At 35.9% G+C, this 17,447-nt stretch overlaps 1 protein-coding gene across 2 annotated transcripts in view; it reads left to right on the forward strand.

Annotated features, from left to right (window-relative positions):
• Positions 1 to 17,447, forward strand: part of FERMT1 (FERM domain containing kindlin 1) — a 144,783-nt gene that overhangs the window by 91,712 nt on the left and 35,624 nt on the right. For both annotated transcript variants that reach the window (XM_053712175.1, XM_053712174.1), the window contains exons 7-10: positions 7,127 to 7,234; positions 7,858 to 7,989; positions 8,340 to 8,389; positions 9,066 to 9,190. In XM_053712175.1, the coding sequence (XP_053568150.1) occupies positions 7,127 to 7,234; positions 7,858 to 7,989; positions 8,340 to 8,389; positions 9,066 to 9,190 (415 nt within the window). The remainder of the gene's footprint in view (positions 1 to 7,126; positions 7,235 to 7,857; positions 7,990 to 8,339; positions 8,390 to 9,065; positions 9,191 to 17,447) is intronic.

The following is a 17,447-nucleotide window of genomic DNA, read 5'->3' on the forward strand; positions in this document are numbered from 1 at the left end:
GTTACGTTTTTTCAAAGAAATTTGGATCAATTCTGTTCACAATCTTTGGATTCAGAACATTGTTTCAGAAGGGTACAGAATTGGTTTCAAGATGAGACCTCCTGCAAAGAGATTTTTTCTTTCCCGTGTCCCAGTAAATCCAGTAAAAGCTCAAGCATTTCTGAATTGTGTTTCAGATCTAGAGTTGACTGGAGTAATTATGCCAGTTCCAGTTCAGGAACAGGGGATGGGGTTTTATTCAAATCTCTTCATTTTACCAAAGAAGGAGAATTCCTTCAGACCAGTTCTGGATCTAAAAATATTGAATCGTTATGTAAGGATACCAACGTTCAAGATGGTAACTGTAAGGACTATCTTGCCTTTTGTTCAGCAAGGGAATTATATGTCCACAATAGATTTACAGGATGCATATCTGCATATTCCGATTCATCCAGATCATTATCAGTTCCTGAGATTCTCTTTTCTGGACAAGCATTACCAGTTTGTGGCTCTGCCGTTTGGCCTAGCTACAGCTCCAAGAATTTTTACAAAGGTTCTCGGTGCCCTTCTGTTTGTAATCAGAGAACAGGGTATTGTGGTATTTCCTTATTTGGACGATATCTTGGTACTTGCTCAGTCTTTTCATTTAGCAGAATTTCATACGAATCGACTTGTGTTGTTTCTTCAAGATCATGGTTGGAGGATCAATTTACCAAAAAGTTCATTGATTCCTCAGACAAGGGTTACCTTTCTGGGTTTCCAGATAGATTCAGTGTCCATGACTCTGTCTTTAACAGACAAGAGACGTCTAAAACTGATTGCAGCTTGTCGAAACCTTCAGTCACAATCATTCCCTTCGGTAGCCTTATGCATGGAAATTCTAGGTCTTATGACTGCTGCATCGGACGCGATCCCCTTTGCTCGTTTTCACATGCGACCTCTTCAGCTTTGTATGCTGAATCAATGGTGCAAGGATTACACAAAGATATCTCAATTAATATCTTTAAAACCGATTGTTCGTCACTCTCTAACGTGGTGGACAGATCACCATCGTTTAATTCAGGGGGCTTCTTTTGTGCTTCCGACCTGGACTGTAATTTCAACAGATGCAAGTCTCACAGGTTGGGGAGCTGTGTGGGGATCTCTGACGGCACAAGGAGTTTGGGAATCTCAGGAGGTGAGATTACCGATCAATATTTTGGAACTCCGTGCAATTTTCAGAGCTCTTCAGTTTTGGCCTCTTCTGAAGAGAGAATCGTTCATTTGTTTTCAGACAGACAATGTCACAACTGTGGCATACATCAATCATCAAGGAGGGACTCACAGTCCTCTGGCTATGAAAGAAGTATCTCGAATTTTGGTTTGGGCGGAATCCAGCTCCTGTCTAATCTCTGCGGTTCATATCCCAGGTGTAGACAATTGGGAAGCGGATTATCTCAGTCGCCAAACGTTGCATCCGGGCGAATGGTCTCTTCACTCAGAGGTATTTCTTCAGATTGTTCAAATGTGGGAACTTCCAGAAATAGATTTGATGGCGTCCCATCTAAACAAGAAACTTCCCAGGTATCTGTCCAGATCCCGGGATCCTCAGGCGGAAGCAGTGGATGCATTATCACTTCCTTGGAAGTATCATCCTGCCTATATCTTTCCGCCTCTAGTTCTTCTTCCAAGAGTAATCTCCAAGATTCTGAAGGAATGCTCGTTTGTTCTGCTGGTAGCTCCGGCATGGCCTCACAGGTTTTGGTATGCAGATCTTGTCCGGATGGCCTCTTGCCAACCGTGGACTCTTCCGTTAAGACCAGACCTTCTGTCACAAGGTCCTTTTTTCCATCAGGATCTGAAATCCTTAAATTTAAAGGTATGGAGATTGAACGCTTGATTCTTGGTCAAAGAGGTTTCTCTGACTCTGTGATTAATACTATGTTACAGGCTCGTAAATCTGTATCTAGAGAGATATATTATAGAGTCTGGAAGACTTATATTTCTTGGTGTATTTCTCATCATTTTTCTTGGCATTCTTTTAGAATACCGAGAATTTTACAGTTTCTTCAGGATGGTTTAGATAAAGGTTTGTCCGCAAGTTCCTTGAAAGGACAAATCTCTGCTCTTTCTGTTCTTTTTCACAGAAAGATTGCTATTCTTCCTGATATTCATTGTTTTGTACAAGCTTTGGTTCATATAAAACCTGTCATTAAGTCAATTTCTCCTCCTTAGAGTTTGAATTTGGTTCTGGGGGCTCTTCAAGCTCCTCCGTTTGAACCTATGCATTCATTGGACATTAAATTACTTTCTTGGAAAGTTTTGTTCCTTTTGGCCATCTCTTCTGCCAGAAGAGTTTCTGAATTATCTGCTCTTTCTTGTGAGTCTCCTTTTCTGGTTTTTCATCAGGATAAGGCGGTGTTGCGAACTTCTTTTGAATTTTTACCTAAAGTTGTGAATTCCAACAACATTAGTAGAGAAATTGTGGTTCCTTCATTATGTCCTAATCCTAAGAATTCTAAGGAGAAATCGTTGCATTCTTTGGATGTTGTTAGAGCTTTGAAATATTATGTTGAAGCTACTAAATCTTTCCGAAAGACTTCTAGTCTATTTGTTATCTTTTCCGGTTCTAGAAAAGGCCAGAAAGCTTCTGCCATTTCTTTGGCATCTTGGTTGAAATCTTTAATTCATCTTGCCTATGTTGAGTCGGGTAAAACTCCGCCTCAGAGAATTACAGCTCATTCTACTAGGTCAGTTTCTACTTCCTGGGCGTTTAGGAATGAAGCTTCGGTTGATCAGATTTGCAAAGCAGCAACTTGGTCCTCTTTGCATACTTTTACTAAATTCTACCATTTTGATGTATTTTCTTCTTCTGAAGCAGTTTTTGGTAGAAAAGTACTTCAGGCAGCGGTTTCAGTTTGAATCTTCTGCTTATGTTTTTCGTTAAACTTTATTTTGGGTGTGGATTATTTTCAGCAGGAATTGGCTGTCTTTATTTTATCCCTCCCTCTCTAGTGACTCTTGTGTGGAAAGATCCACATCTTGGGTAATCATTATCCCATACGTCACTAGCTCATGGACTCTTGCTAATTACATGAAAGAAAACATAATTTATGTAAGAACTTACCTGATAAATTCATTTCTTTCATATTAGCAAGAGTCCATGAGGCCCGCCCTTTTTTTGTGGTGGTTATGATTTTGTATAAAGCACAATTATTCCAATTCCTTATTTTATATGCTTTCGCACTTTTTTATCACCCCACTTCTTGGCTATTCGTTAAACTGAATTGTGGGTGTGGTGAGGGGTGTATTTATAGGCATTTTGAGGTTTGGGAAACTTTGCCCCTCCTGGTAGGAATGTATATCCCATACGTCACTAGCTCATGGACTCTTGCTAATATGAAAGAAATGAATTTATCAGGTAAGTTCTTACATAAATTATGTTTTTTCACTATTATGGCCCTTTAGTTTTACCAATACCTCCTCACTGTAAATACCCTTAGTGACTGATCTTATCTCCCCACTGCAACAAACTGTGCAGATTAGAAATGCTTTATGTATCTATTCTTGTATCATTACTATGCACTATGGAATTTAAAGGTGCTTTATTAATAAATGATGATAATTATAATTGTCTTACCTAAAATTCCCCTGAGCAAAGTAAACCCCAATAGCTGACCCGATTCTCCACCATTGCTATACCCGATCGCAAATCCATCACTTAAAGGGATACTGAACCCACATTTTTTTCTTTCATGAGTCAGATAGAGCACACAATTTTAAGCAACTTTCTAAATTACTCCTATTATCACATTTTCTTTGTTCTCTTGCTAACTTTATTTAAAAAGCAGAAATGTAAAGTTTACCAGCCGGCCCATTTTTGGTTGAGAACCTGGGTTATGCTAGCTTATTAGTGGCTTAAATGTAGCCACCAATAAGCATGCACTATCCAGGGTCCAAATGGGCTTGGCTGGTGAACTTTACATCCCTGCTTTTTAAATATAGATAGCAAGAGAATGAAGAAAAAATGATAATAGGAGTAAATTAGAAAGTTGATTAAAATTGCATGCTCTATCTGAATCATGAAAGAAAAAAATTGGGTTTAGTATCCCTTTAATATTAAATACACAAAATTGCATGACCACACATTATTTCCCCATCGGTTAAACCACCCAGTAAATGTAATCTCCTATAACCAACCTCCATTGTTATCCCCTCCTACATTATCCCCTTCCCCATTGATTATAATTCCCACTAGCACCTAAATTGCACCCAAAAAAAAATCCTTACTTAAAGGGACAATCTACACCTTGGTCATCTATAAGTATTACCTTAGATTAAGCTGCAATAGCCTCCTACACCTTTTCTATATAATGCAGCAGGAATGGTAAAAATGTTATTTTAAAATGAATATTGTTTCTGGCTAGTTTGAAATGGCTGCCAAGCTCAGCCCACTGATGACATCATGATCTGGGCTGCATATGGCATCCAATCACAAAAGGCTCACTAGTTTGATTCAACAGACAGAGTGCCTAGATGCAGCCCAGATTGTGATGTCATCAGTTGGCTGAGCTCTGCAGCTATTTCAACCTGGCCAAAAACAATATTCATTTTAAAATAACCATTTTACTGTTACTTCTGCATGATATAGAAAGGGTGCAGGAGGCTATTTGCAGCTTAATCTAAGGTAAGACTTTAAGATGACTAAGGTGTAGACTGTACCTTTAAGAAAATATTTGCTATCTTACCTTCCTTGAAATCCAGATGAAGAGTCTCCAGCCTTTTCTACCACCAACAGATCATGGTCATATTGATCCTCACTGCATCGGTTCTTCTAATGGCTTCTTCATTCTGTTCATTAAAAACTAGGTGATAAGCCTGCCCAGAGGGCAGTCTATGTTTAAAAAATACAAACCCCCAAGCTAAAGTTGCAAAAAATAAAAAAGTAAAATTACAGAAAAAAATAAAGCTATCCAAAATAAAAAAATAAACCTAAACTAATACCCCTATAAAAATAACCCCCCCCCCAAATAAAAACACCCCCTAATCTAATACTTAACTACCAATAGCTTTTAAAAGGGCCTTTTGTAGGGCATTACCCTTAGTTAAACAGATCTTTTACCTACAAAAATTGCCAATTACCACCTAACAAAAAGATCTAACACTAAAAAAAAAAACCTAAGGTGTTCTATACTATAAGTTGTTGGGTTACTGATAGTGTAGTGTTTACTGGTTGAGAATGTTGGAATAAAAAAAAAAAACATTTGGTATAGAAGAATACATGGATAGGAAAAAAAAGGGGTATATACCTTTAACTATCATGATAATCATAAGTTTAGACTCAATATCAAAGAACGTATGAGACTGAAAGTCAAACTGTTGTATTGGAAAAATACCTTGCCTGTATTATATGGTACCTCCTATTGTTACCAGGAGAACAAAAGTCCCTGTATAACCACCTATTTCCATGTGTTTCTTATATTAATAAAGATAATTTAAAATAAATAAACTGCCCATTGCCTCTAAAGGGGCATTTGTATGGGCATTACCCTTAAAAGGGCATTCAGCTCTTTTACTGCCCTTAAAAGGGCAATCAGCCCTTTTTCAAGCCCATAAAATCCCTAATCTTAAAAAAAAAATAAAGGAAAATCCTAAAACTAAGCCCCAAATAGGTATTCACCATTCCTGAAGTCTGGTGGAGAAGGTATTCTTCCAGGTGGCCCTATCATCTTCTATCTTCATCCAGAGAGAAGGCGGCGATTAGGGATGGGCGAATGTTTCACAACATTCGAAAAATGAAATTAATTTTAACACATTCGTTTGTTCGAATCGAATTTCGAATGTTTACATAACATTCTAACATTCGATTTTTGAATGTTCAGTTTCGAATTTTACGATTACATTCGAAAATATTCTTTTCGAAAAATTCAAATTTATATTTGTAATAGTATTTCTAATGCTTTCTTTAAATGCAATATTTGAATTATGCAATATTCGAATTCGAAAAATTCCAATTTATATGTTTGTAATAGTATTTCTAATGCTTTCTTTAAATGTAATATTCGAATTATGCAATATTCTATATAGAAACATTTGAAATGATATATTTGTATCTATTATGTATCAATTTACTAGATTCCCTCCCTACCACATGAACTATTGAACTTCTGAATAGTATTTGTTAAATAGAATGTTAAATTCGAAATTTCGAATGTGGACATTCGATATAATTATAAACATTCAAATTGGAAAGTGACATTCGAAAACTGTAAATAGCATAGAATATTTAAGTATATTCTTTCTTATCAACATTCGGATTTATAATTAGAATTTCGATAATAACATTCGTTCTAACAATCGAAATTCGGAAATTTACACATTCGCCCATCCCTAGCGGCGATCATTTAACATTTTAAGATATTTTTACACATAAATTTCTTTTGAAACTAACAAAGTACGTGCGTGTGAACAAATCAAACTTAGGTATGGTTTACTGGCTGATGAACAACAATGCATTTTTAAACCCCCTTTTTTTAGATACTACAGATAATCAGCATATACCTTTAAAACTGTATCATTGTTATTAATTGAAGACTTTTCCATGAATTAGCAGACTCACAGCAAACAATAATTTTACATGAACATCTGCTTTAAAGGGACAGTCTACAATAGAATTTAAATTGCATAAACAAAACAGGGTTATTAATATACGTTTTACCTCTGTGATTACCTTGTATCTGTGATTACTTTGTATCTAAGCATCTTTTGACAGCCCCCTGATCACATGACTTTTTAGTTATTATCTATTGACTTTCATTTAGTACTGTGTTGTGCTGACTCTTAAATAACTCTTCGGGCGTGAACGCAATGTTATCTATATGGCCCACACGAACTTGCAGTCTCCTGTTGTGAAAAGCTATTAAAAAAGCATGTCTGTAAGTGGCTTAGAAATAGGCAGAAATGTAGAGGTTTAAATGTTATAAAGTATATTACTATAACAATGTTGGTTGTGCAAAGCTGAGGAAAGGGTAGTAAAGGCGTTATCTATCTTATTTAATTAATAACAATTTTAGTGTAGACTGTCCCTTTAAGCATTGATTTGATACATAGTTGACTTCTGCTGTAACTGTTTGGTAACAAGTCATCTATTAATGTTTTTACCCTACAGTATGATGCTGTTCGCATTAACCAGTTGTTTGAGCAAGCTCGATGGGCCCTCCTTTTAGAAGAAATAGATTGTACTGAGGAAGAAATGTTAATGTTCGCAGCATTACAGGCAAGTTTACAATATCCCTTACATTAATAGTTATACTCTAAACTTTACATAAACATGATCAGCTAGTTAAAAATATGCAGTTAGTTCACTCTGAAATGTAAATAGCAAGCAGCAGTATTTTTAGAATTCCATAGTAATTTAAGATAGTGGGAGGGGCATGCAAATAAGCAAATTATGTGTGCTCACCCTTTGACTGCATTATTGTACATGATATCCTGTATGAACATTGTATAACTATATTATAAAACACAGTTAAAGGGACAGTAAAGTCAAAATGTACTTCTGTTATCAAATTTACTTTGTTCTGTTGGTATCTTTTACTGAAGAGTAAAACTATATAGGCTCATAAGAGCTGCCATAGAGTACTAAAGACACGTGCACACTCCTTAGCTCTTATGAGCCTACCTAGTTTTACTCTTCAATAAAAGATACCAAGAGAACAAAGCAAATTTGATAACAGACGTATATTGGAAAGTTGTTTAAAATTGCATGCTCCCTTTAAAGAACATACATAAACCTCATCTAGCTCTGATATGATGCAGAATCTTATCTAGTGCTGCAAAATCTGTTGGCGCTCTACAAATAACTAATAATAATAACAACAACTCTCTATCTGCATGTAGTATCACATAAGCAAGCTGTCAATGTCTAATGAGTCATACGAAACGACAACTGATGGTGAAACCGATGAAATTGACGCAGCACTTTCTAACCTACAAGTTGCACTGGAAGGAGGAAAAACAGACAAAATTTTGGTAATGTATTTTTTTTTTCTCAAGAACCCTTTGCATTGCAGAATATATGTTATTAATATCAATAGTAAGTTGTAAATAAGAAGAATATTTAAAAAGGTAAACTTTTTATGATGTGGTAACATAATAATGCCACTAAACTATACTTGGCTGATAAAAAAAAAGTCCAAAAATGCAAAATAGAATAATCGAAATAAAATAACAGCCCCCCAAAAAATCAGCAAAATAGCATAACCAGTTTGATTCTATTTTACTTTAATTATTTGAAAAGTTCAAAATTATTATGACATTAGATTTGAGTATAGACAGTAGATTGAGTCTTATGTGTAATGTTGTTTTCTTTACATATGTAGGAGGATATCACAGATATTCCCAAACTTGCAGATAATCTTAAACTATTTAGGTAAGTAATGGAATTTCCTCTCTCTCTCTCTATATATATATTAGACTCATAAACATAAAGAATATATTGTGAAATGGTGATATTTACATTAGCTGATATGAGCTTCAGGAGATTATATTCAGTTGCTTCATCATGCCATTCTAAATGAATTAATCTCTACTGAGCAATATTTATAGCTAAACATAAATGTGCAGTAAATTACTACACAGCGAAGGTACCTTGCATGTACAGCTCCCTTATCTCTGGTTGTGAGATAATTAACAAACCATCATTTGTCAAATAAATATTTAATTTGAGCATCAGATCTTTCTGTACTGATGAGAACCTTGCTAAAAAAAAATGATGTTGATATATTCTTTTCATGATGTCCTTGCATTACGAGGGCAATTAGGATAATATTAGATTGTAAATATTAGATTAGTAATCAGTATATACTATGCTTCTATGTTCTCTTCCATACACAAAAAGTTAGCAATCAATATTGCTGCAATAAAATACAAAACTGGCACCTGGCTCAGGTGTCATAACTTATGTCAATAAAAGTAGGAGAGCTTCAGTCGATACAAAAAAATTCTTTATACACAATATTTAACACTTTGGCAGTTAGTTTAATGGGTTGGGTGCAGTTTTAATCTATAAAATGTGTAGCTGATAAAACACTGTGTTTACTTTTCAGGCCCAAAAAGCTAACCTTAAAAGCTTGCAAACAGTATTGGTTTGTTTTTAAAGATACATCAATATCATATTTCAAAAATAAAGAAGCTGGAAACGGCGAGCCTATTGAGAAAATGAATCTCAGAGGTAAGGACTTGTGCATAAAAGATCACATTTACATATTTAAAATAGATAAACCTAATCATACATTTTTAAATTATAAAATACATTAAAAAAATGTCTTTGTGGGGAAAGAAAAAATAAAGCACTCAGAACGTAAAGGGACAGTATAGACAAAATTTTATATGCAATCAATCATTAATCAATTATAAATGTGGGATCTATCTATATAGGACATGTGGAGTTAAAGTGAAAGTAAATCCTAGCGTTGTACAAATGCTAGGATTTACTATTGAAACAAATAAAGGGCACTTTCATTCATGAAGTATAAGATACTTCATGTAGAAAGCTCCTTTATTTGATTCAATTGATCGCCGTTTTTACCTTGTACAGCAGCGCACGGCTAAAAAACGTTTTGGCTAAGAGGTGCTAAGAGCCAATAGCCGTGTGGTAAATCCGGCTCCCATGGGCACCAAGCCGGATTTACCGCACGGCTATTGGCTAAGAGGTGAAAACGTCACCTCTTAGCCAAAAATTTTTTTAGCTGTGGGCTGCTGTAGGAGCTAAAAACGGAGACCGATTGAATCAAATAAAGGAGCTTTCTACATGAAGTATCTTATACTTCATGAATGAAAGTGCCCTTTATTTGTTTCAATAGTAAATCCTAGCGTTTGTACAACGCTAGGATTTACTTTCACTTCTAACACATTTTCAAATTAATTAACTGGTCAAAAATGTGGACTGAATTATTACATAACTTGTAAAACCTATTTAATCATCTCTTTGATAGAGTGTAGATCTGGTTTACGCCAATATGTAGGTATAACCACAAGGGAAATTATGTTCAGAGTTTGAGAGCAGTTAAATGATACTGAAAATTACAATAAGGAATCTCCAGTAGTATGATATTTTATTTATATTTATTTTACAAATGATCTGTATACATTTGAAAATTCTATACTGGAATGATAATGATTTTTAGTTGTGATTGTTTATGTTTTTGAGATTAACATCGTATTCACTAGAGATGTGCATTCAGATCTTAGTGGGGAGTTCTTTCACTAGAATCAATCTGGCACCAAACCGATCAGAGCGGCACAAACAACCGCCTACTTCAGCATTCGGATACTCACAAATGATCAAAATGCACATTGCTAGTATTCACATAGTTAACATGGCCATTTAGTAGAGTATTGCATTGATTGATAGATGAGTGTTGTTTAAAGGGACATCTACTGTATATGCTAAATCATTTGAAAGTGATGCAACATAACTGTAAAAAGCTGACAAAAAAACATCATATGAACACCTCAAAATTTGTTCAGCTCATAATAGAAAGTGCTCGTTGAACAGTTATCACTCAGCTACTTTCCAACTACAAGTTGAAAAAAAAAGCCCATCAGCATCAGTAGTGCTGAAGTCAGGCTTTCCATTAATGTGATCTCATGAGCTTCAACATAAATCTCACTATATTTCATAGCAAACGTCCTTACTGAGTACGGAAATAATATGACTATGACTGCACATACCAGATGCATGCTCCCTTGCAAGTCCCAGGACTTGTATCCCGATTGGCTGCCTAAAGTTACTTTACAATGGGATGTGGCTACTGAGAAAAGTTTGAGGTAAAATATCTTCCTTTTTTACATAGAGATGTTCAGCTTATATTTTCTAGTCAGCATTTTACAGCTATGTTGCATCACTTTCAAGTGCTTCAACATTTGGGTATCATGGCCCTTTAAGTACTTAAAAAATTAAGTTGCATGCTATTCTATGCAAACAACTTAATTGTTTTCTTCGATCAAAGAGGGCGCACACTACATAAAGCAATACTATGAAAAACAATGCATCTAGATAGATGCCAATAACATATGTAATGAGTTAGAAAAAAAAATAGATTAATATCATATAGAACCACAGGTTGTATACACTACTGTGCACTTTCCCCAAATATATTACGGTATCCAACTGAAACAGACAGATTTGGTAATGTCCAGAAGTGTCCAAAAGGGGCCAAAATCCAAATGGCTGCTCTCCTCCTCACAGACTTATCCGGTTAGAACTGCAGGAAAAACATAGAACAGAGGGGCGCCTCATGTGCGGATCAGCATATTGAAATGAGGAAATGTAGATAGTAAGCCAATTCAGTACTCACATTTGGTACTATAAGTACACTTATGTACTAGTAGAAGCAAGCTGATAGCTCTGGGTGCATCAGCTCACCCTCTCCTGGCTCCACCAAGCTATGTTGCATCACTTTCAAGTGCTTCAACATTTGGGTATCATGTCCCTTTAAGTACTTAGATTACGTTGCATGCTATTCTATGCAAACAACTTGATTGTTTTCTTGCAAAATTAGCACTTAGAATTTCTCACTGTAGCCCAGGTTTCATTCTGCAAGTTCATGAGCAAATATGACCCCCTATTTATCTAGTATATTCAATCAGCCAACTCTTGAAGTTTTGACATCATGCTAGATAAGCCTTCCTGTAGAGACCACAGAATTCTTGGGCAAAATTACATATGTGGCGGCGCCGTGTTTTACACGGTTTTGGTATCACATATACAGCGCTGCATATAAATATGGCACGTATATTTTCCCCGTCGCCTGCAATTTTTACTCCCATAAGCTAACATAGAACCGCGTCGCAAATCAGTATCACATATTCAGCGCAAGGACTTACGCGGCAAAAATTGAGAAATTTTACTCCATTTTCACCTCGCCACACATAGGCAGGTGCAGCAAGACTTGCACCGAGTATGTGAAGTCCGTAACCCCCTGAAAATAGTAACTAACAACTAACGCATGTGCAATATCTATCGACCTCCTGAAAATAACTAACACCTAATGCATGCGCAATCTCTATCTACCTGTCAACCACCAACCCCCACCGCAATAACTAATAAACTATATTAACCACTAATCCGCCATCCCCCACATCAAAAAACATCTAATTAACCTATTAACCCCTAATCCGCCAACCCACCCACAATGATATATACCTAATAAAGTGATTAACCCCTAATCCGCCATTCACCCATATCGCAAAGTACCTACTAAAACTATTAACCCCTAAACCAACATCCCCCACCAACGCAATAAACTTGATTAACCTATTAACCCCTAATCCGCCATTAACACACATCGCAACAAATCTAATAAATCTAACCTAACACCCCCTAACCTAACATCCCCTAAATTAACCTCAATTACCTAAATTAAAAATTACTAAATTCCAAACAATTAAAATAAAAAAGCTAACATTACTTAAAAATAAAAATTAATCTAAGATTACAAAAAATAGAAAATACTAACATTATATAAAATAATAAACCAAATTATCAAAAATAAAAAAATTAAACCTAATCCCTATGAAAATAAAAAAGTCTGGCGGTAAGGTCTTCTTCCAAGCGGCTATAACTTCTATCTTCTTCCAGGAACAAGCCGGTGCGAAACTAAAGGCCGGTGACCACGGAACTGAAGACCGGCAGCGGAACTGAAGACCGGCGACCGCGGAGCCATGGAGCGTGGAGATCCTCTTCGTTCGATCACTGCCGCACACTGAGGATTGAATTCAAAGTATGCATTTAAATATGTGGTACCTTGCATTCCTATTAGCTGATTTGAGTCTTCAAATTCAAATCAGCCAATAGGATGAGACCTACTGAAATCCCATTGGCTGTTCAAATCAGCCAATAGGATTTCAGTAGCTCTCATCCTATTGGCTGATTTGATTTTGAAGACTCAAATCAGCCAATAGGAATGCAAGGTACCCCATATTTAAATGCGTACCTTGAATTAAATCCTCAGTGTGCAACGGTGATCGTACGAAGATGATCTCCATGCTCCTTGGCTCCGCCGTCGCCAGTCTTCAGTTCCGTGGTCACCTGTCTTCAGTTTCAGTGGGGGGCTTGTTTTTTTTAGATTAGGGATTTAAAGGGACAGTCTAGTCACAATTAAACTTTTATTATTCAGATTGGACTTGCAATTTTAATCAGCTTTCCAATTTACTTTTATCATCAAATTTGCTTTTTTCTCTTGGTATTCTTATTTGAAACTAAACCTAGGCAGACTCATATGCTAATTTCTAAGCACTTGAGGGCTGCCTCTTATCACATGCTTTTTAAATTCCTTTTCAACACATAGACTAAAAGTACATGTCGGCCATATAGATAACACTGTTCAGGCACAGGGAGTTATTTAAGATTTAGCCTAACACAATGCTAAATGCAAGACAATAGATAATAAACAGTCACATTCATGTGATCAGGGGGTTGGAAGAAGGTTCTTAGATACAAGGTAATCACAGAGGTAAAAAGTATATTAATATAACTGTGTTGGTTATGCAAAACTGGGGAATGGGTAATAAAGGGATTATCTATCTTTTAAAACAATAACAATTCTATTGTAGACTGTCCCTTTAATGGGCCTTTGAAAAAGAGCTGAATCCCCTTTTAAGGGCAGTAAAAGAGCTGAATGCCCTTTTAAGGGCAATGCCCATACAAATGCCCCTTTAAGGGGCAATGGGTAGTTTAGGATTTTTTAGTGTTTAGGACTTAGTATTTTTTTAAATTAAAAGAGCTGTTTAACTTAGGGCAATGCCCTACAAAAGGCCCTTTTAATGGCTATTGGTAGTTTAGCATTAGATTTGGGGGTGTTTTTATTTTGGGGGGACTTTTATTTTATTTTCATAGGGATTAGGTTTAATTTTTTTATTTTTGATAATTTGGTTTATTATTTTATATAATGTTAGAATTTTTTATTTTTGTAATCTTAGACCAATTTTAATTTTTTATTTTTTTTTATTTTTAAGTAATGTTAGCTTTTTATTTTAATTGTAAATGAGTATTTTTTAATTTAGGTAATTGGGGTTAATTTAGGGGGTGTTAGTTAGGGGGCTTAGTAATTGTGGTATCCTTTATTGAACAATGTGGATGAATGGCGGATTAGGGGTTAATACATTTATTAGGTAGTTTGCAATGTTGGGGTTGGCGGATTTAGGGGTTAATACTTTTATTAGGTAGATCGCGATGTGTGTGAATTGCAGATTGGGGTTAATAGTTTAATTAGGCATATTACATTGTGGGGAGTTGTTGGTTTAGGGGATAATACTTTTATTAGTAGTTGCAATGTGGGGGGATTGCGGATATAGGGGTTTTTACATATCAGGTTTATTTTTGGGTGATTTAAAAAAATTATTTTCTTAGGTGCCAGCAGTTTCTAACGAGCCATAAGTCACTGGCGACTCCAGAATTTTTATTTACACTCATTTCTGGACATCGCTAGTTTATCCGACTTACGGCACTTTATGAACTGCCGGCGGGGTTTATGTGATGCAGCATAACTGTAAAAAGCTGACATGAAAATATCACCTGAACATCTCTATGTAAAAAAAGAAGATATTTTACCTCATAATTTCCTTAGCTCACCAGAGTAAGTGCTGTGTAAACAGTTATACTTCAGCTGCTGTCCAGGAAGAAGGATAAAATGAACAGCAGTCAATCAGCATCAGCAGTGCTGAGGTCATGACCTGAGAGAGTATTTTCTAGTCAGCTTTTTACAGCTATGCTGCATCACTTTAAAGTGTTTTAACATTTAGGTATCATGTCCCTTTAATGTTTCAGTTAGCGCATACAATTTTAACTAGCTTTCCAATTTGCATCTATTATTACATTTTGTTCTTATTTGTGGTATCCTTTACTGAACGAGCAGCAATGCACTCCTGGGCCTTGCTGCTCCTAAAACTACTTAGGTATGCTTTTCAACAAAAGATGCCAAGATAATTAAGCAAATTAGACAATAGAAGTGGAAAGATTTTTAAAAGTGCATTCTCTCTCTGAATCATAGTTTATTTTTATCAATTACTGCCCCTTTAAGGCATTATCTTGCTATCAGTTGGATCTACAGGATGAAAATTGTGTATACTAACAATTGGTAGCTAAAGAGCTTTCTATCAATTGTGGAGGGTTGTTGGTGTTGGTGGGGGTCATAATTTTGTATTACTTATTCTTGTAGGATGGTGGGATATGTAACAAAATATGGACATTCATGCAGATTTATGGCTGGGGTCACATTTTAGAATTGAAGATACTTTGTACACCCCCAGAACTGACACATATTGTGAAATTACATTAGATATAGTTTCTACCTGGAAATATGTCAGGTGAAATGCATGGAATGTGTATAATATTACATATATCTTGGAATAAGTTACTTATAAAAACAACATTTCATAACATTCACATAGTTCCCTTAATGAGAAGCTTTTGCTGCTGACAGTGCATATTACATTGCCTCTAGCTGAATATACAAAACATAAATTATGTTTTAATTTAAGTATCACATCAACAAACTAGCTGCCAAATATGTTAAAAAAAATGATTGAAATATAAACGATTAACTCCAACTTTTGTAATAACGTTTATGATTATCATTTTTATTATTATTATAATTATTAATATTATTACTATATTAAGAAGCTCCACTCTCACACCTACAATGTCCTTGGCTCTATTACCCTTTTGTCATCCACATATCCACACTGGATCTCTTTCAGCCACTGCAATGCCCTGCAGCCCCTCTATCAGCCACATACCCAGATGAACACAGTAACAAAATCATAACCCATTGGTGTAGCACTCTAAGTGGCTTTATAAATTACAATGAGTGCTACACAGGGGTTTTATATATACATTTTATGTGTGTGTGTATATTTAAGGTTTATACACCTTCACAACAGGTGTATGCTGTATGTTATGTTTGGGGACTCAGGGACTGATTATCTAAATCTCACACATGGTTTTTCACGCTGACCCTCGCAGGGACTGCCCTGGTGGAATTATCATTTCCACCCTCCCTGTCCCTGTGAGTGGTGAGATGTCTCCTATTGAAATTAATAGAGCTCGCTGGAAAGAGAAACCTTTTGCTGTGTAGAGTGAAGTTCACAGTGAGCAGGGGGCACACTTAATCCTGCAGCCAATATAAATCATATTACTCTGCTTTCTGTGTATTTTGATAGGGCTATTAGATTAGGTGTAATTAGTTTAAAGATCTTGTCATTTGTTTTTTATTTTCTGTAATTTAGTGGGGGGGGGTTGTTGGTAATTTAGCTAATTGTATTGAATTTAGTTAATTGTATTTAATTTAGGGAATTAATTTAATTCTAGGGTTAGGTTAGGTGTTAGTGTAAGACAGGTTAGGTTTTATTTTACAGGTCAATTTGTATTTATTTTAGCTAGGTAGTTATTAAATAGTTAATAACTATTTAGTAACTATTCTACCTAGTTAAAATAAATACAAACTTGCCTGTAAAATAAAAATAAATCATAAGCTAGCTACAATGTAACTATTAGTTATATTGTAGCTAGCTTAGGGTTTATTTTACAGGTAAGTATTTAGTTTTAAATAGGAATTATTTAGTTATTAATAGTAGGTCTTATTTAGATTTATTTTAATTATATTTAAGTTAGGGGGTGTTAGGGTTAGGGGTTAATAAATTTAATATAGTGGCAGCGACGTTAGGGACGGCAGATTAGGGGTTAATAATATTTAACTAGTGTTTGCGATGTGGGAGTGCGGCGGTTTAGGGGTTAATATGTTTATTATAGTGGCGGCGACGTTGGGGCGGCAGATTAGGGGTTAATAAGTGTAAGTAGTTTGCGGCGACATTGGGGGCGGGAGATTAGGGGTTAATAATTATAATGTAGGTGTCGGCGATGTCGGGGGCGGCAGATTAGGGGTTAATAAGTGTAAGATTAGGGGTGTTTAGATTCAGGGTTCATGTTAGGGTGTTAGGTGTAAACATAAAATTTATTTCCCCATAGGAATCAATGGGGCTGCGTTACTGAGTTTTACGCTGCTTTTTTGCAGGTGTTAGACTTGTTCTCAGCCGGCTCTTCCCATTGATGTCTATGGGGAAATCGTGAACGATCACGTATAACCAGCTCACTGCTGACTTAAGCAGCGCTGGTATTGGACTGCGGTATGGAGCACAATTTTGCTCTACACTCACTTCTTGCCTTTTAATGCCGGGTTTAGAAAAACCTGTAATACCAGCGCTGTAGGTAAGTGAGCGGTGACAATAACGTGCAAGTTAATACCTCACCTCTCATAACGCAAAACTCGTAATCTAGCTGCATGCATTTTAAATGAACATTGCAAGGTGTTTGTATAATAAAACCCCCAACTGGGACACTATCATTTTGCACTTAAGTATGACTTTCACCACCGGCAGATCGCTCCAATCCCTTCTGGAACATGGATCCAGTTCTCAAATCACTCCAC

Source organism: Bombina bombina, chromosome 4, assembly GCF_027579735.1.
Source record: "Bombina bombina isolate aBomBom1 chromosome 4, aBomBom1.pri, whole genome shotgun sequence".
Lineage (NCBI taxonomy): Eukaryota > Metazoa > Chordata > Amphibia > Anura > Bombinatoridae > Bombina > Bombina bombina.